This window comes from Microtus oregoni, unplaced genomic scaffold (genome assembly GCF_018167655.1).
Source record: "Microtus oregoni isolate MIOR12 unplaced genomic scaffold, Mior012 000102F_ref0000329, whole genome shotgun sequence".
Taxonomy (NCBI): Eukaryota; Metazoa; Chordata; class Mammalia; order Rodentia; family Cricetidae; genus Microtus; species Microtus oregoni.
Window position 1 is genome coordinate 1,056,474 of NW_024544716.1, and position 26,241 is coordinate 1,082,714.

The 26,241-nt window shown below is 44.0% G+C and overlaps 1 protein-coding gene across 1 annotated transcript; it reads left to right on the forward strand.

Annotated features, from left to right (window-relative positions):
- Positions 1-13,432: 13,432 nt before the first annotated feature.
- On the forward strand, positions 13,433-17,304 carry LOC121443199 (uncharacterized protein C2orf78 homolog; the record flags this gene model as incomplete). Its single annotated transcript, XM_041644873.1, has 2 exons — positions 13,433-14,192; positions 15,437-17,304. Coding segments are annotated over 2 exons (2,628 nt in total), but the record flags the coding sequence as incomplete, so codon positions are not given.
- Positions 17,305-26,241: the final 8,937 nt, after the last annotated feature.

The window sequence follows — 26,241 nt, forward strand, 5'->3', positions numbered from 1 at the left end:
GTGCTGCCCAAACCTTTGGGACACAACGCTATTCATCACACACAGGTAAGATGTAGATACACATAGATATTCATGCATACATGAAGTTTAGAGGCTTAGCTGAATGTGTAGATATGTAGATACATACATAGTAATGCAGAATAATATTTAGATATATGCATATATGTGAAGGGAAAGAAATAGTTTATAAATTTATAAATACTTGAAGACATTATAAGTGACTGTAGAAACTTAAGACTGAGATTTTATCCATGAGTATATAGAGAGGGCTTTGATGTCTTCCTTAGAACTTTACTATTATTAATTTATGTTTCCTAATTATGTAATAATACATGTGACATAGATACAACATATGCTATAAGTCAGTGGTACTACTTATTTAATGTTAAAGCTGTAGCAAAAAGCTCTAGTGGCAATAAGATTATTTTCCTGGAATTTAATTTTCAGGATTCTAGGATGATGTGGGAGTCCCCTCTGTATGCTGTGAATATGTTTTATTACCACTGGTCATTAATGAGTAAATCTGTTTCAGCCAATGACTGAGCAGGTCAAAGCCATGTAGGAAATTCGAACTGAGATGTAGAGAGAAAGCAGGCAAACTCAAAGAGATGCCATGTAGCTGCCGAAGGAGAAAGATGCCTCAATGCCCGAACATTGCCAATAGGTCACAGACTCACGGTGATAACAGGTTAATATTACTTGGCTTTATTAAGATGTTAGAGTTAGCCAGGAATATGCTGGGGTCATTGGCCGAACAGTACTGTAATTAATGTGGTTTCTGTCTGATTATTCACGTCAGAGTTACTGAACATGGTAAGTTTCCTAGAGTGCATACTGTAAAGTGAACACACTACTGCTGTCGCCACATCTCCTCCCATTTCAAACCTCAAACACGAGCCCTTTAGACATCAGTACTCTGCCTGCATTTCATGATATGAAACATAGGGTCCATGTGTGCATAATCAAGATCCTACCTTGAAAGAAATTCTACAAGGCGGAGTATCTTTCTGAGATGGGTTGATTTGGATTACTGGGTTTGTCTCAAATTGTATCAATCTTTGAAATTATCCATTTAACATGTTTGTTTTTCGTGTGTGTGTGTGTGTGTGTGTGTGTGTGTGTGTGTGTCGTCCACATGAACTACTGCGTAACAAATGTATGGAGTGCCCAGAGAGGCCAAACCTGGGCATCAGTTCTCTGGAGTCTGTAATTAAGAGAGACTGAAAACCATCATGAGGTGCTCTGAATTCTACCTGGGGATTCTGCGAGAAAATCAAGTGTTCTTCTCTAAGGAGCCATCTCATCGAACCCGAGCTGAGTACACATAATGGACTGACATTTGATCGCCTGATATTTTCCTCCATCCTGACCTGTCCCTGAATCTTAACCTCCTTTCCCTATTCTGTGCTCTAACTGTTTCAGAGTTTGTAACACATTGTCCTCTGAGGCATATGGCATTAACCTTGTATGGGGTGACACATAAGAAATAGAATTAATTTATATATAAGTTTAGTTTCTTGAGACAATGTTTCTCTTCATATCACTGAATATTTGGGAACTGACCTCGCTAATCAGGCTAGCCTTGAAATCACAAAGATCTGCCTGACACTGCCTTTGTAATGCCTTTGCCTGTGTCCCTGCCTCAAGAGTGCTGGGACTAAAGGAATGCACCAAAATCCCAGGTGAAAGCACCTTCCTTTCTGTATATGTGGGTCACCGATTTCCCCACCATGATTATGTGAGGATGTATGTTAGCAACAGTACATTTTTGATAGCTACCAAAAGTCACAGAGGCTGAACTGCTTGCGCTTACAACTGTAATTCAACACAGGTTCATTGTTCTGAAAAATTGCTACTCAAACAGAGATCATAGGAACGCCTTCCCCATCACTATAAGGGCCTAAGTGGAGAGGGCACAGAAGGAGGGGAGCATCTCACTTACCAGTCACTAACTTCTTCCTTGACTCTTTTTCAGTGTTGGAGAAGGGGGTGTCCCTGGGACTGACACCTCAGGACAGACAGTCCATCAGTTGCAGTCCACAATGTTGCTAGTATTCCACCCTGGATTCACAGATGAGGATGCCACCTGTTGATAGGGACAGGTCATTGACTGCCCCTATCCAAAGGTCTCCCAAATTCCTGGCCTTGCCAACAGCTCTCATCCTAGGCGGAAAAAAAAGAAAACAATGTGAATTAGACGACAGCCAATCTATCAATGCTTAAGGATCCCTTAAAGGCACACAGGAAACCTAGTCCCATCACTTCTCCCTTTAGCACACCCCAACTTGCAGCACACGCTGTGCTTTACTGACACTAACACCCTGAGGCAGAAGCTTGCTGTTGACCATGTCTCCTTGCTAAGCAGCACCTTTGGCCATCATGAGCCTGGCACATGCACACTGTGATGGTCTCCAGCATAGACTTTGCTGACATGACTACACCGGGGCCAGATATTCACCTTCCACAATTTTTCAAATAACTCAATGTATTAAACATATTCAGAGATGCACAGCATCCTTATCCAAAGACTCCATAGTCATCAGGAGGGAATAAGCTGGGGCTCATGAGCAAGACAAAACCAAGAGGACCAGAGAAAACAGCTTCAGGAAAACAGAGGAGCTGAAGCAGTTTAGGAAGAGTCAAGTCAGAAGAGAAGCACACCATCCCAGGAACAAAAGGAGGAGGAATCCACCTGTGCTCAGCCACCACAGCTTTAAGAAGCCTCGAACCCACCCCAGCATGCACACGCGGGAGTCCGGTAAGGGCTTTCACCTCTTTGGGGGGAAGTGAGAGAAGAAAACTGGCCTCCCCTGAACTCTGTCAACTCTTCCTGCTACTCTGTACTCTATTATTACAAGAGTTTATTGAATTTTGATCTCTGGGGAAGTGGCATTGGATATTCGCAGGGTGACCTTTATTCACTTTCTTTTAGTTCCTTGAGAGAGACTTCTCTCCAAAGCACTATATGTCCTGGTAATAACATCATAGACCAGGTTAGCCTTGAACTCAGTGATCTGCTAGACTCTGCCTCTGCCGCTTCCTCTGTCTTTTGAGTCCCTGCCTCAAGAGTGCTGCGACTAAAGATGTGCTTCAACAATGCAGGTAGAGTCAAGATTCTTTCTGTACATGTGGATCACCAGGTTTCCCAGCATGATTTGATGAAGAGTCCATGTGTAGGCAAGGCGATTCTTGCTACTGACCTAAAATCACAAGAGACTTAACTGAATGTATTGACTTAGCTGTATGTATTTACAACTGCAACTCAACTCAGATTCTTTTTTCTGACAGTACCTTTGTTTCACTTGTTGGCTGGACTTCTGACAATGCCTATCTACTTCCAGATAGTACAACATCTGGATTTGACTCAAGGAATGTATTCAACCTGTCCCTAGATATTTATGGTGTTTGTATTTTCTCAATAGGTAATCCCCAGCTACTGTGTAGACACAATACTGTCCATTCTAACAAAGCCTATTTGCTGTCCAGAGTCACTGGTCTAGATAAATATAACACAGCCAGCCGGAAAGGATCCCACAACCTGTATCCAAGCATCCTGACAGGGGCACGATTGACTACAAGAGAATGAAGGAAAGCAATAGTTTAGGGAGGTCTCTTGTTTGATCACTCTCTCTGTGTTTTTTAACTACAGAATTTGGGACTCCGTGATTCTACTGGGCTTCACTGTACTCCTCAGAAAAACAGAAAGGCATTTGAATGGATATACATTCATGTTAAGATGATTATTTTAATCTTTATGTTTTCAAATTAAGTGTCTGGTAGAATAACACTTGTTGAACAAAGCTCAGGAATTATTTTACATATTAAAGCAATTAACAAAAAGATGTACTGAATTCTTCTCATGGACTTTAAGTCTCATTGTACTATTTATTCAATGAACAGATTTTATTCTGTATATTGTATACTGACAACAGCACTCAGTTCCCACCACCTGGCCATTCCTTAGCTCTCACCAAATATCTTAGGCAATGTTCTTCTGCTTTATACTACTGCTTACAATTTCATGAATGTCTATATGTAGAGATGTGTCACCAAGGATCCTCATAGTGAGACAGGATAAGAAGATGTTTCTGTGGGACTGGATACATTTGGTACAATATAATTATCTCGAGTTCCAAGGATTCTCCTGCAATCACCTTGACTGCATTCATTGTTTTTACTGTAACCAGTTCCACTGTGTGCAGACGTCACGTATTTCTTATCATTTGCTCTGCTACTGGACACCAAGTTCAGGCCCTAACACAGGTATCCGAATCCTGAACAAACTGCAATGTACAGCAATGTGCAGAGCAATAACCCATCCAACGCCTTGGAACAGCATGGACAGGAGGAGTGGTAGACCTGGTTTGGTGTTTAAAGACACTGTATACTGAAATACACAGAGGGTACAATACTTCACATTACACCCACCAACTGATCTCCTGCTCCTACGGAAGCAATACTTGCAAGTCCCCAACTTTCAGATAACTCTCCACTTCTTTTTTTCTGTACCATCTAGAAAGATCAAGTCCAACTGATCTTAGCTAAAATATCTCGATGGGATAGTCATTTTATTCTAGGGTAAAACACCAGGCTACACTACTCTACCTGACTGCATTAGCTCTTACACTGCATTCCTGCTTGCATGACAGCCCCTGATATTTGGATGGACTGCATTGTACATGATCCATTTTGGCATAAGAGGCAATCATCTCACCACAACAGCAGCCACAGCCACTGAGTATCAGCAGCCAAAACTTTTACAGTTTTTCCATCGGCACCAAAAGCACACAGAAAAGGAAGTCGAGAAAGGAGACAGACTGGAGCAGTTCCATCAACACTTGCAGCTACACTAATCTCACGCAGAAGCACAAAGGTTTAGAAGGGAAATACAAAGGCCCATCCATTCCCTTCAATAAAGCAGTAGGAGTTCCCTTCCCACTGTGACCTGTGATCCTCTGAGTCACAGGAGATTCTGTTGTGCATCACGGTACAACATAAAAATTCCCTTCTATGAAAGCCAGCCTGCTAGCAGGAAGGGAGATTACAGTTCAGTCCAAGTCTGACTTCTAGATATCCTACATCTGAAACAGAGGGACGGGACAATCATCTACTTCTTACTCATACCAAATAAAAGGATCCAAAGAGCTTCATCTTTTGGGAGGTCTTGAAGAGTTTCTTGACCGACATCTCCTGAGTCTTAAGATCATTTCTGGGACATAGAATATAGCAGGCATATGGCTTCAGTGAGTGCCACATTTCCACTCATTCAGGGTCCCATTTCTCAACTTCTCTAACTTACTTTTGCTCTCCTTGGAGATGCAATCCATAATTTTCAGGCACTGTGACGATACCACGGTACCACCGACGATAAGAAATGTTTCGTACACATGTGAGCAGGCTCTGTGCAGACCTGCCAATGCCAATTCTATCAGGGGATAGCCTTTGTGCAAAGTCACACACTAAGCAGATTCTCTAAATAGGGAGGGCAGTCTATTCCACTGCAGCTTGCAAAGATCCCCTCTCATGGAATTTTGTAATCTAGATAATACAACAAGTCCCTTCAGCTCCTAGTTTTCAGGATTCTCATGGGGCCAGGGCACATCATAACAGCTCTTACGCATCTGGTAGTATCAAACCAATCTCTTTACACTGACTCAAAGACAAGAACATGGCCATCATATACCCATCCACATGAATGCAGTGTTGAATTTACTTGAGTGTATTATTGAACACAGCATGGTCTGTGTTTTAGTTTGCTCTCACCTATATACTTGGCACAACTAAGAGTTTTGTCATTTTGAGTTAAAGACTTCAGGAGTTCATTGACAGGGTATGTGGATTTTAGTTAATTTCTTTCATAAAATGCAGTCAGCGTGAGTAATGTCACCTAACAATGTACATTCCTACAGAATGGGAGAACAAACACCTTCTCACCCAAGTCAACAGTAATGATCTTGTGGGATTACCCACGTTACTTGAAAGTGAAGGAATGTTGGGTTACAAGCACTGGGCATCATTTTTATATGTAGATGTGTAAAATAAAGCAAAAACTCACATGGATATGGTATATGGGACAGGAAATCAAAGTCCCTAGGGCTCTTTCATTAATGGAAGCCAGCAACACAGCTATGTAAAGTGCTCCCCTAGTAATGGGGCAAGGCACAAGAAAGACATCAGAGATCACCCACAATGCACTATTCCATTGACACCTCTGGACCATGTTATTAATGGGAACCCCAAAATTGAATAATAATGAACAAATTGGTCAGAAAAATGCTAACTTTGCGATGCTACTTGGAGCACAACTGAGATACAACAGAGGGGCAACAGTGACGACTTCAAGTACCAATGCACACACTCCTATTTAGCTTATATAGCATAAAACAAACCAGGATCCGAAGGAAAGAGGATAGTTCAATTCAGTGGTTGCCTCCCGGAAGTAGCCTCTCAGACTGATTGTGAAACATGATCTTTTTTTTTGAATATTTATTTATTATGTATACAATATTCTGTCTGTGTGTATGCCTGCAGGCCAGAAGAGGGCACCAGACCCCATTACCCATGGTTTTGAGCCATCACGTGGTTGCTGGGAATTGAACTCAGGACCTTTGGAAGTCAGCAGGCAATGCTCTTAACCTCTGAGCCATCTCTCCAGCCCCTGGAACATGATCTTTATCATTAAATGACAGAGAAGGACCTAGTCTATGCTCGGCAATACTATACAAACACAGTGGAACTTGGAATATATAAGAATGTTGGCTGAGCAAATCTAAAGAGTGCCAGGAAGGAGAAATCCCCTGTGGTCTCTGATTTACCTCTTACCTCAATGTACTGCCTTGGTCTCCTGTTCTGGATTGCTTAAACAATGGTCTGTAAAGCATAACATGAAAGACACTTGATCCTGCACCAAGTTAGCTGAGATTTCTCTGTTTAGGTCTGTATCTCATTTTTTAATTGGGTTATTTGAAATGTTGATGTCTAATTTCTTGAGTTCTTTACATATTTTGGAGATCAGTCCTTTGTCTGATGTGGGGTTGGTGAAGATCTTTTCCCATTCAGTAGGCTGCCTTTTTCTCTTATTGACTGTGTCCTTTGCTTTACAGAAGTTTCTCAGTTTCAGGAAGTTCCATGTATTAATTGTTGCTCTCAGGGTCTGTGCTACTGGGGTAATATTTAGGAAGTGGTCTCACGTGTCCATGCATTGAAGACTACTTCCCACTTTCTCTTCTATTAGGTTCTGTGTGGTCAGATTTACATTAAGATCCATTTAGACTTGAGTTTTGTGCATGGGGATAGATATGAATGTTCAACATCCTTAGCAGTCAGGGAAATGAAGATCAAAATAACTCTGAGATACCATCTTACACCTGTCAGAATGACTAAGATCAAAAACTCCAACGATGCTTATGCTGGAGAGGATGTGGAATAAGGAGAATACTCATCCATTGCTGGTGGGAAAGAAAACTTGTACAACCACTTTGGAAATCAGTATGGTGGTTTCTCAGAAAATTGGCCATCAACCTACCTCAGAATCCAGCAATGCCACTCCTAGGCATATTCCCAAAAGATGTTCAATCATACTCTAAAGACGTTTGTTTGACTATGTTCATAGCAGCATTATTTGTAACAGCCAGAACATGGAAACAACCTCAACCAATGAATGATATCTTGAAATTTGCGTGCAAAAGGGTGGAACTAGAAAACACCATCCTGAGTGAGGTAACCCAGACCCAAACAGATGAATATGGTATGTACTCACTATGTATGTATGTAAAAAAGTGGATACTAGCTATAAACAAAGGATATTGAGGCTATATTTCATAATCCTAGTGAAGTTAAGGAACAAGGTGAACCCTAAGAAAAACGTATATAGATCCACCTGGGAAGGGGAAAGAGCCAAGATCACCTGACAAAATTGGGAATATCGGTGTAGAGGGGAGAATGGAGGATGGAAGGGGAAGAGGAAAGTAGAAGGGGAGGGGTGAGGAGAACTTGAGGGAATAGGATAGTCTAGATGGAGGAAGGTCAGAGATGAGAGCAAGGAAAGAGATATTTTGATTGAGGGAGCCATTATGGGACTAGTATGAAACCTTCGCTCTAGAGAAATTCCCAGGAATCCAAAAGGATGACCCCAGCTAAGACTCTAAGCAACAGAGGAGAGGGTGCCCGAACTGGCCTTGCCCTGTGAACAAACTGATGAATATTTTAAATATCACCATAGAACCTTCATCCAGCAATTGATGGAAACAGAGGCAAAGACCTGCATCAGAGCACGGAACTGAGCTTCCAAAGTCCAGTTAAAGAATGGGAGGAGTAAGAATATGAGCAAAGAGGTCAAGACCATGATGGGGACACCCACTGAAACAGTCTACCTGAACTAATGGGAGCTCACCAAATCCAGCCATACTGGGAAGGAACAAGAAGCTAAATAAGAAGGTGAACCCAAAGAAAAACATATAGTTATCCTCCTGGATATTGGGAGTAGACAAGATTGCCGGGCAAAAAACTGGGATCTTGGGAGTGGGGTGGGATGGGGGTAAAGGAAGATGGGGAGAGAAAAGTGAGAAGGGGAGGATGGGGGGGTACTTGGGGGAATGGGATGGTTGGTATACAGGAAGGGTGGATATGGGAGCAGGGAAGTATATATCTTAATTAAGGGAGGGATCTTAGGGTTGGCAAGAGACTTGAACTAAAGGGGCTCCCAGGTGCCCAGGGAAATGTCCCCCGATTAGTTCCTTGGGCAGCTGAGGATAGGGAACCTGAAATGGCCCTATCCTATAGCCATACTGATGAATATCTTGCATATCACCATAGAACCTTCTTCTGGCGATGGATGGAGGTAGAGACAGAGACCCACATTGGAGCACCGGAATGAGCTCCCAAGGTCCCAATGAGGAGCAGAAGGAGGGAGAACATGAGCAAGGAAGTCAGGACCGCGAGAAGTGCACCCACCCACTGAGACAGTGGGGCTGATCTATTGGGAGCTCACCAAGGCCAGCTGGACTGGGACTGAAAAAGCATGGGATAAAACCGGACTCTCTGAACATGGTGGACAATGAGGGCTGATGAAAAGCCAAGGACGATGGCACTGGGTTTTGATCCTACTGCATGTACTGGCTTTGTGGGAGCCTAGCCAGTTTGGATGCTCACCTTCCTAGACCTGGATGGATGGGGGAGACCTTGGACTTCCCACAGGGCAGGGAACCCTGACTGCTCTTCAGACTGGAGAGGGAGGGGGAGAGAAGTGGGGGGACTGGGAGGGAAATGGAAGGCTGGGAGGAGGCAGAAATGTTTTTGTTTTTTTCCATAAAGAAATAAATAAATAAAAAGAAAATGTAACACCCGATTTTGTGTTACACCCTCGGTACAGTTCGCGAGCCCCTGTACCGAACGCGAGTCCAGCTAGAGCATGGAGATTGAAAAGAACAACACACAGAGACCAGTGTCATTCAAAGGAAGATCAGCCAAATGCCATTTATTCAGACTTGGGGAGATCTTTATGTTCCTAACTACTGCACAAGCATCTCTGCCCAGGCAGGTGGGAAATGACCATATTAACAAAGGAGTAAATGCCCTGCAGCTAATCACCAGGCAGGGCAGGGAGAGCACAGAAACACACAGGAAGCTTAGTTAGCTGATCATAAACTGTCCCCACGAATGCACCCCAGGAATAGGGGGACCAGGACCCTACAAGAAAAGCCAAAACAAAAAGAAAAATAATAAAAGAAAAAAGAAAAGAAAAAAAAAAAGAATAGGACCAAACTAGTCCCTCTGAAAGTTGTTGACAGTTGCATGGCTGGGGCAGACTGAGGGGCCACTGACAATAGCACCAGAATTTATCCCTACTGCTTGGGCTGGCTTTTTGGGAACCCATTCTCTTTGGATGTATACCTTGCTCAGCCTAGATATAGTAGGGAGGGCCTTGGACTTTCCACAAACCAATGTGCATTACCCTCTCTGAGGATTGGATAAGGGTTGTGTGAGAGGATGTGAGGAGGGACTGGGAGAAGGGAAGAAGTGGTAACTTGGATTGGTAATTTTTTAAAACATAATCAATTAAAAACCATTCAGAGTAGCTGAGTCTAGGCAGCACAACAGCAACAAGAGACTGAAAAGGGGAACAGTTGTATCCATGCCCACCTTCAGCCATTAGGTTGCCTGTTCCTACCAGCAGCATCCAAATAAAAGCATCTTCATGATACTCAGTGGACCACTGATCTGGAAGATCAAAGTGGCATCACCCATGAGTGTAATGATGATGGGTCAGGCTGGTCCAAGAGTAAAAACATACAAAGAAGGGATGAAAGAATACGAGAGAGTTGTCAGTCCAGCATGGGCCAGCACAGAATAAGGAAGGACTGTAGGAGAAGCTGTTCTTCCTTTTGGAGACTACAGCTCCCAGCATCCCCCTGGACTGGAAGCCCCAAAAGCACAGGGCATTTCTTCCAGACGCCTGTGAGTTCCCCGTTAAAAACAGGGGTCACCACTAGCTCTCTCTCTCTCTTTCTCTCTCTCTCTCTCTCTCTCTCTCTCTCTCTCTCTCTCTCTCTCTGCCCTTCTCTCCTTTCATCTCTGCACACCTGTCCCTTACTTGTTGTTACCCCCCCATTAAAGTGCACCCACGTGGGACCGCAGCGTGTCTGTGTCTCCTTCCTAACCCCAAATTGCCCTGTGTCTCGCGTAATGTCTCCACTCTCTAACCCCACAGACAGACAAACAAGACAAAAAAGAATAACAGAAGCAACAAGAAGACAAGTGTCTTAGAGTTCATCAACATGCACGCAGCACACTGAGCCCTGACCTTGCACATAGTCACAAAGGAACACTTTGATCTCTTCCTTGGGTCATGGACAGATGCTGATGGCACAAAAGCCAGACGCACTGCAATGGCCTATCACCTGAGTTCCCTCAACAGCAGTTCTCCCTCCTGCCCAAGACTACTCACTGTATGTAAGTGTAGGCTGATGGGACACTTTCTGTTGGAAGGTGACGCATCATGTGTACATTACACACCGCTTCATCAGTGAACCTTATGAGAGCACTGCCATGATAGCCTAGGCTAAACGCCATGGGAAGTGGCATGTCCATGCCATGATTGCCTCTTTCACTAGCCCACACCTCAGCCTCCATGGCTACTGTTGGTCTCCTGGCATCTTCTCCAACCAATCCCATCTTCTAGTTAGGAATCGAACCTTCCCATTGGCTGTTGCCTCATTTATGACATCATTCTCCCTCCAACCCTACCAGCACCTGGTAGAATCTTGGTGTTTCCATGGTGATGACTGTAAACAACTTTGGATCATCACAGGTCCAGGTGACCAGTGACCAGTGAGTGCTGTCTGATACTGGACACACTTGCCACTGAGGTCAGCTGATCAGAAAAAGCCGACCGATCATCTTGCTCCATTGTACTTTGGATTGCTGATCCTCTCCCCTTGACCATGTCAGGTAAGGATAGAGACTTTAAAACATGTGATCTTCTCCATTGACTTTTACTCTACTAATAAATCTTTGCTGAATGTGGATAGTATTGATGTTGATATAGATATCTAGATTTGAATGTCACATTTAGCTTTGGTTCTTACTAAGTAGGTGATTTTAGACAAAAAGTTTATTCTCAAGTGTTTTCCATCCGCCTCAAGGAGTGAACAGTGTCACTATGCTTGGGTCCTGTACTGTTGGGTTTTCAGAAGAAAGTGAAGAGGGAATAAAATCAGGCTCTTTTGGATGGTATTAAACTACAGAGACACGGGAACATGAACAAGGCACGCAGAGATCTAGCACTCCACACCACTAATGAGACAGTCTCCCCCCACTACTGTTTCCAGTCTTAGTTTAAAATTCAGGGCGACTCTAACAGTATTGGTCACACCACGGATGGTGGCACACAACTATAATCACAACACAGAGAGAACTGGGTGGGATGGAGATCAGTTCAAGTCTGACATGCTCTACACTGGCCTCTCTCCATACTCACCAAATGAATATTGACTATGGACAAAATGGCGACTGCCATGTTGTGCAGTCACTTGGACTTCCCTGGATTAAACATGGAGAGTGGAAGAGAATAAGAGGACTGTGGAATCTGAGAAGGCAGTTGTTGTACTGAAATTAATATTGACAGTGTTGCTGGAAGGACAGACCCACAGGAAGTCAGGGAAGGGGGCAAACACAGTACGGGTCTAGAAAGTATATAAATATATGAAGGCACACTGCAGAGGGGACCCTGGTGGTCCACAATGGTAGTTTAGAACACAATGTTGAAGACGACCACAGATTATAATCAAAACAGACAAGGCATTGTCATTTCCCAAGCCATGTTTAACCAAACGTACTGTTCAGATTAGTCTATACAAAGGTTCCCTGGCACATATAGAAAGAATATCCTGATCTGGTCCCTGGCTCTTACACTCCATCCAGACCACTTTCTGCCCAGTTCCCCATGTCTCATGTGCACTGGTGGTGTTGGATAGGATCAACTGAAGCTGCGAAGTCCAGTCAGTTAGAGTCTGACCATGGCAACTGACACGCTGTTGTGAGGGGGGATTCTCACACGGATTCCCCCTTAGAAGAGATAAAAAAACTAAGTTACTGAGGAGCTGTTAAGAAAACAATTTAATCAACAGATATTAAATTGAGAAGCAATCATATTCAGAGATGAACCCCATAAAACATTAGCAGTCTCAAGAGGACACACTAAACTGGTGCAAACAAGAAGAAATGTTGTCAGTAGGTTGTATTTCTGAAATCATATTTGAATAATGCTTAAAAGTTATAAGATTATAAGAGATCCTCAATTACACAAGAAATGCAAGGGGAAAAAAGAGAGAGGGGGCAGGAATAATTACCTCAATTTGGTACACATTTGTTAAACATCATTTCAGAAAAAAACTCAATAAAATAGAGATTGGCCTGGTGGACATGGCAGGGGCTCCAGCACCAGCACTTTAGAGGCAGAAGCAGACCTGTCTGTGTGATTTCAAAGCCAGACTGATCAACGTAGAGTGAGTTTAGGTCACTCTATACTGTAAGATCTGCAGAGAACAGGACAAAGTTCCAGGTATGGAATATGCCTATGGGTCTCTTCCCAATAATAACCTCTGTTGTAGAATATATTTGCGAGGAAGTGTCCCAACAGGCATTATTATATTACAATCAGGGAAAAGGAGCATCGTGTCTAGATCTGAGTGAGGATTAAGCCAGATTGACCAGGATTTCCATGCCCACACAGGAAAAAGCAGACAGTTCATCTCGTGATTGTCATCCTTCATAGCCCCACCGATCAATCTTAACCCACTTGCTTGGCATATGTAAGGGAACATAGATGCTAGACTCTCCCACTCAGTACAACCTGGAGATAACACAGTCCCTCCCAGGGGGTAGAAAGCCTCCATCTCAACTTTTTCCAACTCTCTTCTTGCTTCCTACAGAAAATTGCCAAAGTGCACCTTTCACTGGGACAGAATGTGCTCTGCAGCCCTCTGTGCCTGTGCTGAGGAATGCCACACCCTCAGCAGGAACTGTGTGCAATTTCTACGGGGTCTGCACCCCAGCTGTGAGCTCAGCATGGCTCCTGTCATCAGACTCCAGCACATGCTGCCAGCAGCTCATGGACAGTGCCTGTCTTTACCAACGAGCTGGCACGACCATGCTGACTGAGCCAACTGACCAGAACCAGATCTCTACTTCGACATTTTCCTATCCAGGTGTTCTCCACTGGGATCTCAGAGAAAGCACCACCAGAAGGGAAGCTCCATTCCTGGATGCCCCTGTAACTGTCATTGACCAGAATACCACCCCCTCGTCTAGGTCTATAACAGCCCAGTGTGACAATACTTTCCATATCAATGCATTACCGCCATCCTATCCAACACTGTCTGCCTGCCTTGTACAGGCAACGCCATCAAATCTACCAGATCAACGATATATCCTGGCACCTTGCTACCTGGATGGAAGTCAGGTCTATTACAATGACCAGAACAGCCTGGGTCCTCCGATGGCTGAAGAATTCTGGCAGTGCCTGCAGGCCTATGGCTCTGTGTCCTGCTCTGGGAATCAGGCTTCCTCTCTGCACCCAGGGATGGTGATGGCACTACAGGAGATTCAGCCAATGAACATCCAAACACCTCTCTCCACCTGTCCCATCTACTGGCCCACATCTGCTCAAACCATGCCAGACACCAGTCTTCAAGGTGAGTAAAGTCAGGAAGGGAGGTGTGAGATCAGCCCTCAGAGGAGACACAGCTCTACCTTTCAGAAGTGGATGTCCACACAGAGGAAGAATGGGAGTCCTGACATGTAGGCTGTGGCTCAGGCTCATTACCCCTAAATTCAGTCTCTATAATGAGAGAGAATACAGGAAAGTGAGTGACATTCAACCTTCATTAAGACATGTCCAAGGACCACACCACAGGAACGCATTTCACTGCCAAGGCTAATCAGGCCCATGCAGCAGCTCACTAAAATCACCTCCTTCCTAATCTATGTCTCCAGATTCTAGATGACATCGAGAATTTTATCTGTTTTTCTACAACTAAGTTTCCCCTGAGTTGAAACTAGTATCCAGAGAAATGGAACCCTGAATCTGACCTGGAGGAAGTCTTCTCCCACACTCCAAGTGTCTGCTGTGACATTCTCTAACACTTAAGCTCTAGTGACAGTCTGCTTTGACCTGTGTAATATTGATAAGCAGGGTTGAAGCATCTCACCCTATCTGTCACGATCAACCTCTCTCTTTTTCTCTGTCTCTTTTCCTCCTCTACATCTCTCTTCCACTTTCTCTTTTTCTTTTACTCTTTCTTTCTGAATCTTCAGCAGTGACCCAAGGCCAAGACTATGTAGACATGTTCTCTGTTACAAAGTTGATGCTCAAAGCTTTCGCAGTCTTACATTTTGACATCACTAACAAAAATTCTGTGAAACGTGATCCTTAAGGAATGTCAGGGCTTTTGAACCGCTTGCCTTTCAGAATTGAGGAACTGATATGGATACCTAAACCCAAATAAAAATCCAGGCTTCAGGGGCCATATGAGTAATACAATGAACAGAAAGAAACTGGTGGAGATGAGTAAGATTAGGAAACAGTGAGCAACACAACCTGTCTCAGAGCAAACTCCCAAGGCAATGAGAGGCACTGTTTCAAAGGAAAATGGGGGAGAAAGGGAAGAGCGCACACCAAGGAATTCTGTCACCTCCCCATGATCACTAAGCATGTACACACCACACAAACACAAGAGAAAACGTGATCTCACACGGTCATGAGAAACAAATGAGTAGTTACTATGTGTCTCCAAAGAGGGCTGCTTTCCCTGCTCCTCCAGCAGAGCTCATAGCAATGCCTGCAACACTGCTGCAGGAGCCTCAGTGCTCAGGTGCACTGAAAGCGGGGGTAGCATCTCACTTACCAGGCACTGACTTCGAACTTCCTCTTTTTCAGTGGTGGAGAGGGAGACAACCCTGGGGTTGACACCTTCAGGGCAGACACTGTGTCTGCTGCAGAGTCCAGACCTCGGCAATGCCTGCACCCAGGATGCCCAGATGAAGACAGCACCTGTCAGTGGGAACAGGTCATTAATTGCCCTCATGCACAGTCCTTCTGAATTCCTGGCCTTGCCTCCAGCCCCAAGCCTGGAAAAGACACAGAAGAACAATGCAGATGAGATGAATGCTGAGCAATCAACACCTCTGGATTCCTATGAGGGCACAAAATGTAACCAAGACGCATCACCCCTCCCTTCAGCATACCCTGGCATGCAGCAGCCCTTGAACTACAGTGATGTTGGGAGCCTGAGGCAGAAGCTAGCTTCTCAAAATGCCACTTTGGGAAACAGTAGCCTTGGTCTGGAAGACCCTGAGGCTCTGCAGAGTGTCATGGAGTCTAGCAATGACTTTGCAGACATGACTACTCTGGTGGCAGATATTCACCTTCCCCAACTCTTAAACTTCAACACTGGCCTTGACCAAATGGAAGATCACACAGCAAGCCAAACCAAAGACTCCAAAGACATCAGGAGGGACCAGGCCCAGTCACGCACCAGCATCTTTAATGGACTATCTGAACTGGGCATCAAGAAAAACCAGAAAGTCTCTGATGTGTTTCATGGAGCTCTTCAGGCCAGAACCCATCACGAGGATATGCTGAAGGAAGATGATCCTGGAACCATAGACAACACGGCCAACCACGTGCAGAGCAAATCTCAGATATTTGTACCCAAGAGGCCCAGCGTAGCAAGGGCACAGGGGAAAGAAAAGGCCAAGGACACCAGAGGAAACAGCTCCAAGAAAACAGAGGAGCTGAAGCCATCAAGTCACAGAGTCAAGGCAGAAGAGAAGCCCGCCATCCCAAAGACCAAGAGGAAGAGGAATCCACCTGAGCTCAGCCATGACAGCTTTAAGAAGCCTCGAACTCACCTCGGCATGCACATGTTGGCGTCTGTGCAGGTCTTTCACCCACTGGGGAAGAAGAGTGAGAGGAAAACTGGCGTCTCCTCATCCCGGGCTCTGCTGAACTTGAGCAGCAACAAAGATCCCAGGACAGGCCCAACCGCCACATCCCTGGGAGATGCGCCCCGTGAGGGTCGAGGCCCTGGTAGAATCCCGGGCAATGCTCAGAGAACAGAGAGCAGTGCTCCCAAGCGGTGTCCATCTCTGTGCCTGGATGAGCTGTCCCCAGCTGGGAAGGTCAAATTAGTACCTCTGCCTTTCCTAGCCCTGGACAAGCCTCAAGACAGACCTGTTTCCAGAAAGCTTCACTGCCTGGCTTCGCACAGGCCCACTACAGCTTACCCAGTGAGGTCTCAATCCCACACTGCTAGGCAACCCAAACTCAAGTCATCCCAACCAGCTCCTGCCAGCACATCACTGATGGCCTCTGACAAGTCGGCTCTGCCAGTTGCCACCAGTGCCACACGTCCAATTAGAAGCAAGCCCATCCAGTCTTGCCCTGGGCCTCAACCGCCTGCCTCTTTGCCTGCACCCTACAGAGCATCATCTCACACTTCACTCCACAGGGAGCCTCTTTCTTTTGCCACAAACAAGACCCTAGATCCTCCCCAGCCTCAATCCCAATACCTGCGGCAAGATTTCAGCCACTTACCAATTCCTTGGAAGAAAGTCAACATTCCGGGGCCAGTCATCTCACAGCCTATCACTGAAGAGCAGAGGCCAGAGAGGGAGGCCATGAAGAGGCGGGCTCAACAGGAGAGAGAGAATGCTGCCAAGTGTACCTCTCTGGGAAAACCACAGCTTTTCCTTCAGAGGGAGAAAGATATGGAAATTTCGAGATATTATGGCTATGCAGTGTAAGTGCTGCCCAAACCTTTGGGACACAACGCTATTCATCACACACAGGTAAGATGTAGATACACATAGATATTCATGCATACATGAAGTTTAGAGGCTTAGCTGAATGTGTAGATATGTAGATACATACATAGTAATGCAGAATAATATTTAGATATATGCATATATGTGAAGGGAAAGAAATAGTTTATAAATTTATAAATACTTGAAGACATTATAAGTGACTGTAGAAACTTAAGACTGCGATTTTATCCATGAGTATATAGAGAGGGCTTTGATGTCTTCCTTAGAACTTTACTATTATTAATTTATGTTTCCTAATTATGTAATAATACATGTGACATAGATACAACATATGCTATAAGTCAGTGGTACTACTTATTTAATGTTAAAGCTGTAGCAAAAAGCTCTAGTGGCAATAAGATTATTTTCCTGGAATTTAATTTTCAGGATTCTAGGATGATGTGGGAGTCCCCTCTGTATGCTGTGAATATGTTTTATTACCACTGGTCATTAATGAGTAAATCTGTTTCAGCCAATGACTGAGCAGGTCAAAGCCATGTAGGAAATTCGAACTGAGATGTAGAGAGAAAGCAGGCAAACTCAAAGAGATGCCATGTAGCTGCCGAAGGAGAAAGATGCCTCAATGCCCGAACATTGCCAATAGGTCACAGACTCACGGTGATAACAGGTTAATATTACTTGGCTTTATTAAGATGTTAGAGTTAGCCAGGAATATGCTGGGGTCATTGGCCGAACAGTACTGTAATTAATGTGGTTTCTGTCTGATTATTCACGTCAGAGTTACTGAACATGGTAAGTTTCCTAGAGTGCATACTGTAAAGTGAACACACTACTGCTGTCGCCACATCTCCTCCCATTTCAAACCTCAAACACGAGCCCTTTAGACATCAGTACTCTGCCTGCATTTCATGATATGAAACATAGGGTCCATGTGTGCATAATCAAGATCCTACCTTGAAAGAAATTCTACAAGGCGGAGTATCTTTCTGAGATGGGTTGATTTGGATTACTGGGTTTGTCTCAAATTGTATCAATCTTTGAAATTATCCATTTAACATGTTTGTTTTTCGTGTGTGTGTGTGTGTGTGTGTGTGTGTGTGTGTCGTCCACATGAACTACTGCGTAACAAATGTATGGAGTGCCCAGAGAGGCCAAACCTGGGCATCAGTTCTCTGGAGTCTGTAATTAAGAGAGACTGAAAACCATCATGAGGTGCTCTGAATTCTACCTGGGGATTCTGCGAGAAAATCAAGTGTTCTTCTCTAAGGAGCCATCTCATCGAACCCGAGTTGAGTACACATAATGGACTGACATTTGATCGCCTGATATTTTCCTCCATCCTGACCTGTCCCTGAATCTTAACCTCCTTGCACTATTCTGTGCTCTAACTGTTTCAGAGGTTGTAACACATTGTCCTCTGAGGCATATGGCATTAACCTTGTATGGGGTGACACATAAGAAATAGAATTAATTTATATATAAGTTTAGTTTCTTGAGACAATGTTTCTCTTCATATCACTGAATATTTGGGAACTGACCTCGCTAATCAGGCTAGCCTTGAAATCACAAAGATCTGCCTGACACTGCCTTTGTAATGCCTTTGCCTGTGTCCCTGCCTCAAGAGTGCTGGGACTAAAGGAATGCACCAAAATCCCAGGTGAAAGCACCTTCCTTTCTGTATATGTGGGTCACCGATTTCCCCACCATGATTATGTGAGGATGTATGTTAGCAACAGTACATTTTTGATAGCTACCAAAAGTCACAGAGGCTGAACTGCTTGCGCTTACAACTGTAATTCAACACAAGTTCATTGTTCTGAAAAATTGCTACTCAAACAGAGATCATAGGAACGCCTTCCCCATCACTATAAGGGCCTAAGTGGAGAGGGCACAGAAGGAGGGGAGCATCTCACTTACCAGTCACTAACTTCTTCCTTGACTCTTTTTCAGTGTTGGAGAAGGGGGTGTCCCTGGGACTGACACCTCAGGACAGACAGTCCATCAGTTGCAGTCCACAATGTTGCTAGTATTCCACCCTGGATTCACAGATGAGGATGCCACCTGTTGATAGGGACAGGTCATTGACTGCCCCTATCCAAAGGTCTCCCAAATTCCTGGCCTTGCCAACAGCTCTCATCCTAGGCGGAAAAAAAAGAAAACAATGTGAATTAGACGACAGCCAATCTATCAATGCTTAAGGATCCCTTAAAGGCACACAGGAAACCTAGTCCCATCACTTCTCCCTTTAGCACACCCCAACTTGCAGCACACGCTGTGCTTTACTGACACTAACACCCTGAGGCAGAAGCTTGCTGTTGACCATGTCTCCTTGCTAAGCAGCACCTTTGGCCATCATGAGCCTGGCACATGCACACTGTGATGGTCTCCAGCATAGACTTTGCTGACATGACTACACCGGGGCCAGATATTCACCTTCCACAATTTTTCAAATAACTCAATGTATTAAACATATTCAGAGATGCACAGCATCCTTATCCAAAGACTCCATAGTCATCAGGAGGGAATAAGCTGGGGCTCATGAGCAAGACAAAACCAAGAGGACCAGAGAAAACAGCTTCAAGAAAACAGAGGAGCTGAAGCAGTTTAGGAAGAGTCAAGTCAGAAGAGAAGCACACCATCCCAGGAACAAAAGGAAGAGGAATCCACCTGTGCTCAGCCACCACAGCTTTAAGAAGCCTCGAACCCACCCCAGCATGCACACGCGGGAGTCCGGTAAGGGCTTTCACCTCTTTTGGGGGAAGTGAGAGAAGAAAACTGGCCTCCCCTGAACTCTGTCAACTCTTCCTGCTACTCTGTACTCTATTATTACAAGAGTTTATTGAATTTTGATCTCTGGGGAAGTGGCATTGGATATTCGCAGGGTGACCTTTATTCACTTTCTTTTAGTTCCTTGAGAGAGACTTCTCTCCAAAGCACTATATGTCCTGGTAATAACATCATAGACCAGGTTAGCCTTGAACTCAGTGATCTGCTAGACTCTGCCTCTGCCGCTTCCTCTGTCTTTTGAGTCCCTGCCTCAAGAGTGCTGCGACTAAAGATGTGCTTCAACAATGCAGGTAGAATCAAGATTCTTTCTGTACATGTGGATCACCAGGTTTCCCAGCATGATTTGATGAAGAGTCCATGTGTAGGCAAGGCGATTCTTGCTACTGACCTAAAATCACAAGAGACTTAACTGAATGTATTGACTTAGCTGTATGTATTTACAACTGCAACTCAACTCAGATTCTTTTTTCTGACAGTACCTTTGTTTCACTTGTTGGCTGGACTTCTGACAATGCCTATCTACTTCCAGATAGTACAACATCTGGATTTGACTCAAGGAATGTATTCAACCTGTCCCTAGATATTTATGGTGTTTGTATTTTCTCAATAGGTAATCCCCAGCTACTGTGTAGACACAATACTGTCCATTCTAACAAAGCCTATTTGCTGTCCAGAGTCACTGGTCTAGATAAATATAACACAGCCAGCCGGAAAGGATCCCACAACCTGTATCCAAGCATCCTGACAGGGGCACGATTGACTACAAGAGAATGAAGGAAAGCAATAGTTTAGGGAGGTCTCTTGTTTGATCACTCTCTCTGTGTTTTTTAACTACAGAATTTGGGACTCCGTGATTCTACTGGGCTTCACTGTACTCCTCAGAAAAACAGAAAGGCATTTGAATGGATATACATTCATGTTAAGATGATTATTTTAATCTTTATGTTTTCAAATTAAGTGTCTGGTAGAATAACACTTGTTGAACAAAGCTCAGGAATTATTTTACATATTAAAGCAATTAACAAAAAGATGTACTGAATTCTTCTCATGGACTTTAAGTCTCATTGTACTATTTATTCAATGAACAGATTTTATTCTGTATATTGTATACTGACAACAGCACTCAGTTCCCACCACCTGGCCATTCCTTAGCTCTCACCAAATATCTTAGGCAATGTTCTTCTGCTTTATACTACTGCTTACAATTTCATGAATGTCTATATGTAGAGATGTGTCACCAAGGATCCACATAGTGAGACAGGATAAGAAGATGTTTCTGTGGGACTGGATACATTTGGTACAATATAATTATCTCGAGTTCCAAGGATTCTCCTGCAATCACCTTGACTGCATTCATTGTTTTTACTGTAACCAGTTCCACTGTGTGCAGACGTCACGTATTTCTTATCATTTGCTCTGCTACTGGACACCAAGTTCAGGCCCTAACACAGGTATCCGAATCCTGAACAAACTGCAATGTACAGCAATGTGCAGAGCAATAACCCATCCAACGCCTTGGAACAGCATGGACAGGAGGAGTGGTAGACCTGGTTTGGTGTTTAAAGACACTGTATACTGAAATACACAGAGGGTACAATACTTCACATTACACCCACCAACTGATCTCCTGCTCCTACGGAAGCAATACTTGCAAGTCCCCAACTTTCAGATAACTCTCCACTTCTTATATTCTGTACCATCTAGAAAGATCAAGTCCAACTGATCTTAGCTAAAATATCTCGATGGGATAGTCATTTTATTCTAGGGTAAAACACCAGGCTACACTACTCTACCTGACTGCATTAGCTCTTACACTGCATTCCTGCTTGCATGACAGCCCCTGATATTTGGATGGACTGCATTGTACATGATCCATTTTGGCATAAGAGGCAATCATCTCACCACAACAGCAGCCACAGCCACTGAGTATCAGCAGCCAAAACTTTTACAGTTTTTCCATCAGCACCAAAAGCACACAGAAAAGGAAGTCGAGAAAGGAGACAGACTGGAGCAGTTCCATCAACACTTGCAGCTACACTAATCTCACGCAGAAGCACAAAGGTTTAGAAGGGAAATACAAAGGCCCATCCATTCCCTTCAATAAAGCAGTAGGAGTTCCCTTCCCACTGTGACCTGTGATCCTCTGAGTCACAGGAGATTCTGTTGTGCATCACGGTACAACATAAAAATTCCCTTCTATGAAAGCCAGCCTGCTAGCAGGAAGGGAGATTACAGTTCAGTCCAAGTCTGACTTCTAGATATCCTACATCTGAAACAGAGGGACGGGACAATCATCTACTTCTTACTCATACCAAATAAAAGGATCCAAAGAGCTTCATCTTTTGGGAGGTCTTGAAGAGTTTCTTGACCGACATCTCCTGAGTCTTAAGATCATTTCTGGGACATAGAATATAGCAGGCATATGGCTTCAGTGAGTGCCACATTTCCACTCATTCAGGGTCCCATTTCTCAACTTCTCTAACTTACTTTTGCTCTCCTTGGAGATGCAATCCATAATTTTCAGGCACTGTGACGATACCACGGTACCACCGACGATAAGAAATGTTTCGTACACATGTGAGCAGGCTCTGTGCAGACCTGCCAATGCCAATTCTATCAGGGGATAGCCTTTGTGCAAAGTCACACACTAAGCAGATTCTCTAAATAGGGAGGGCAGTCTATTCCACTGCAGCTTGCAAAGATCCCCTCACATGGAATTTTGTAATCTAGATAATACAACAAGTCCCTTCAGCTCCTAGTTTTCAGGATTCTCATGGGGCCAGGGCACATCATAACAGCTCTTACGCATCTGGTAGTATCAAACCAATCTCTTTACACTGACTCAAAGACAAGAACATGGCCATCATATACCCATCCACATGAATGCAGTGTTGAATTTACTTGAGTGTATTATTGAACACAGCATGGTCTGTGTTTTAGTTTGCTCTCACCTATATACTTGGCACAACTAAGAGTTTTGTCATTTTGAGTTAAAGACTTCAGGAGTTCATTGACAGGGTATGTGGATTTTAGTTAATTTCTTTCATAAAATGCAGTCAGCGTGAGTAATGTCACCTAACAATGTACATTCCTACAGAATGGGAGAACAAACACCTTCTCACCCAAGTCAACAGTAATGATCTTGTGGGATTACCCACGTTACTTGAAAGTGAAGGAATGTTGGGTTACAAGCACTGGGCATCATTTTTATATGTAGATGTGTAAAATAAAGCAAAAACTCACATGGATATGGTATATGGGACAGGAAATCAAAGTCCCTAGGGCTCTTTCATTAATGGAAGCCAGCAACACAGCTATGTAAAGTGCTCCCCTAGTAATGGGGCAAGGCACAAGAAAGACATCAGAGATCACCCACAATGCACTATTCCATTGACACCTCTGGACCATGTTATTAATGGGAACCCCAAAATTGAATAATAATGAACAAATTGGTCAGAAAAATGCTTACTTTGCGATGCTACTTGGAGCACAACTGAGATACAACAGAGGGGCAATAGTGACGACTTCAAGTACCAATGCACACACTCCTATTTAGCTTATATAGCATAAAACAAACCAGGATCCAAAGGAAAGAGGATAGTTCAATTCAGTGGTTGCCTCCCGGAAGTAGCCTCTCAGACTGATTGTGAAACATGATCTTTTTTTTTGAATATTTATTTATTATGTATACAATATTCTGTCTGTGTGTATGCCTGCAGGCCAGAAGAGGGCACCAGACCCCATTACCCATGGTTTTGAGCCATCACGTGGTTGCTGGGAATTGAACTCAGGACCTTTGGAAGTCAGCAGGCAATGCTCTTAACCTCTGAGCCATCTCTCCAGCCCCTGGAACATGATCTTTATCATTAAATGACAGAGAAGGACCTAGTCTATGCTCGGCAATACTATACAAACACAGTGGAACTTGGAATATATAAGAATGTTGGCTGAGCAAATCTAAAGAGTGCCAGGAAGGAGAAATCCCCTGTGGTCTCTGATTTACCTCTTACCTCAATGTACTGCCTTGGTCTCCTGTTCTGGATTGCTTAAACAATGGTCTGTAAAGCATAACATGAAAGACACTTGATCCTGCACCAAGTTAGCTGAGATTTCTCTGTTTAGGTCTGTATCTCATTTTTTAATTGGGTTATTTGAAATGTTGATGTCTAATTTCTTGAGTTCTTTACATATTTTGGAGATCAGTCCTTTGTCTGATGTGGGGTTGGTGAAGATCTTTTCCCATTCAGTAGGCTGCCTTTTTCTCTTATTGACTGTGTCCTTTGCTTTACAGAAGTTTCTCAGTTTCAGGAAGTTCCATGTATTAATTGTTGCTCTCAGGGTCTGTGCTACTGGGGTAATATTTAGGAAGTGGTCTCACGTGTCCATGCATTGAAGACTACTTCCCACTTTCTCTTCTATTAGGTTCTGTGTGGTCAGATTTATATTAAGATCCATTTAGACTTGAGTTTTGTGCATGGGGATAGATATGAATGTTCAACATCCTTAGCAGTCAGGGAAATGAAGATCAAAATAACTCTGAGATACCATCTTACACCTGTCAGAATGACTAAGATCAAAAACTCCAACGATGCTTATGCTGGAGAGGATGTGGAATAAGGAGAATACTCATCCATTGCTGGTGGGAAAGAAAACTTGTACAACCACTTTGGAAATCAGTATGGTGGTTTCTCAGAAAATTGGCCATCAACCTACCTCAGAATCCAGCAATGCCACTCCTAGGCATATTCCCAAAAGATGTTCAATCATACTCTAAAGACGTTTGTTTGACTATATTCATAGCAGCATTATTTGTAACAGCCAGAACATGGAAACAACCTCAACCAATGAATGATATCTTGAAATTTGCGTGCAAAAGGGTGGAACTAGAAAACACCATCCTGAGTGAGGTAACCCAGACCCAAACAGATGAATATGGTATGTACTCACTATGTATGTATGTAAAAAAGTGGATACTAGCTATAAACAAAGGATATTGAGGCTATATTTCATAATCCTAGTGAAGTTAAGGAACAAGGTGAACCCTAAGAAAAACGTATATAGATCCACCTGGGAAGGGGAAAGAGCCAAGATCACCTGACAAAATTGGGAATATCGGTGTAGAGGGGAGAATGGAGGATGGAAGGGGAAGAGGAAAGTAGAAGGGGAGGGGTGAGGAGAACTTGAGGGAATAGGATAGTCTAGATGGAGGAAGGTCAGAGATGAGAGCAAGGAAAGAGATATTTTGATTGAGGGAGCCATTATGGGACTAGTATGAAACCTTCGCTCTAGAGAAATTCCCAGGAATCCAAAAGGATGACCCCAGCTAAGACTCTAAGCAACAGAGGAGAGGGTGCCCGAACTGGCCTTGCCCTGTGAACAAACTGATGAATATTTTAAATATCACCATAGAACCTTCATCCAGCAATTGATGGAAACAGAGGCAAAGACCTGCATCAGAGCACGGAACTGAGCTTCCAAAGTCCAGTTAAAGAATGGGAGGAGTAAGAATATGAGCAAAGAGGTCAAGACCATGATGGGGACACCCACTGAAACAGTCTACCTGAGCTAATGGGAGCTCACCAAATCCAGCCATACTGGGAAGGAACAAGAAGCTAAATAAGGTGAACCCAAAGAAAAACATATAGTTATCCTCCTGGATATTGGGAGTAGACAAGATTGCCGGGCAAAAAACTGGGATCTTGGGAGTGGGGTGGGATGGGGGTAAAGGGAGATGGGGAGAGAAAAGTGAGAAGGGGAGGATGGGGGGTACTTGGGGGAATGGGATGGTTGGTATACAGGAAGGGTGGATATGGGAGCAGGGAAGTATATATCTTAATTAAGGGAGGGATCTTAGGGTTGGCAAGAGACTTGAACTAAAGGGGCTCCCAGGTGCCCAGGGAAATGTCCCCCGATTAGTTCCTTGGGCAGCTGAGGATAGGGAACCTGAAATGGCCCTATCCTATAGCCATACTGATGAATATCTTGCATATCACCATAGAACCTTCTTCTGGCGATGGATGGAGGTAGAGACAGAGACCCACATTGGAGCACTGGAATGAGCTCCCAAGGTCCCAATGAGGAGCAGAAGGAGGGAGAACATGAGCAAGGAAGTCAGGACCGCGAGAAGTG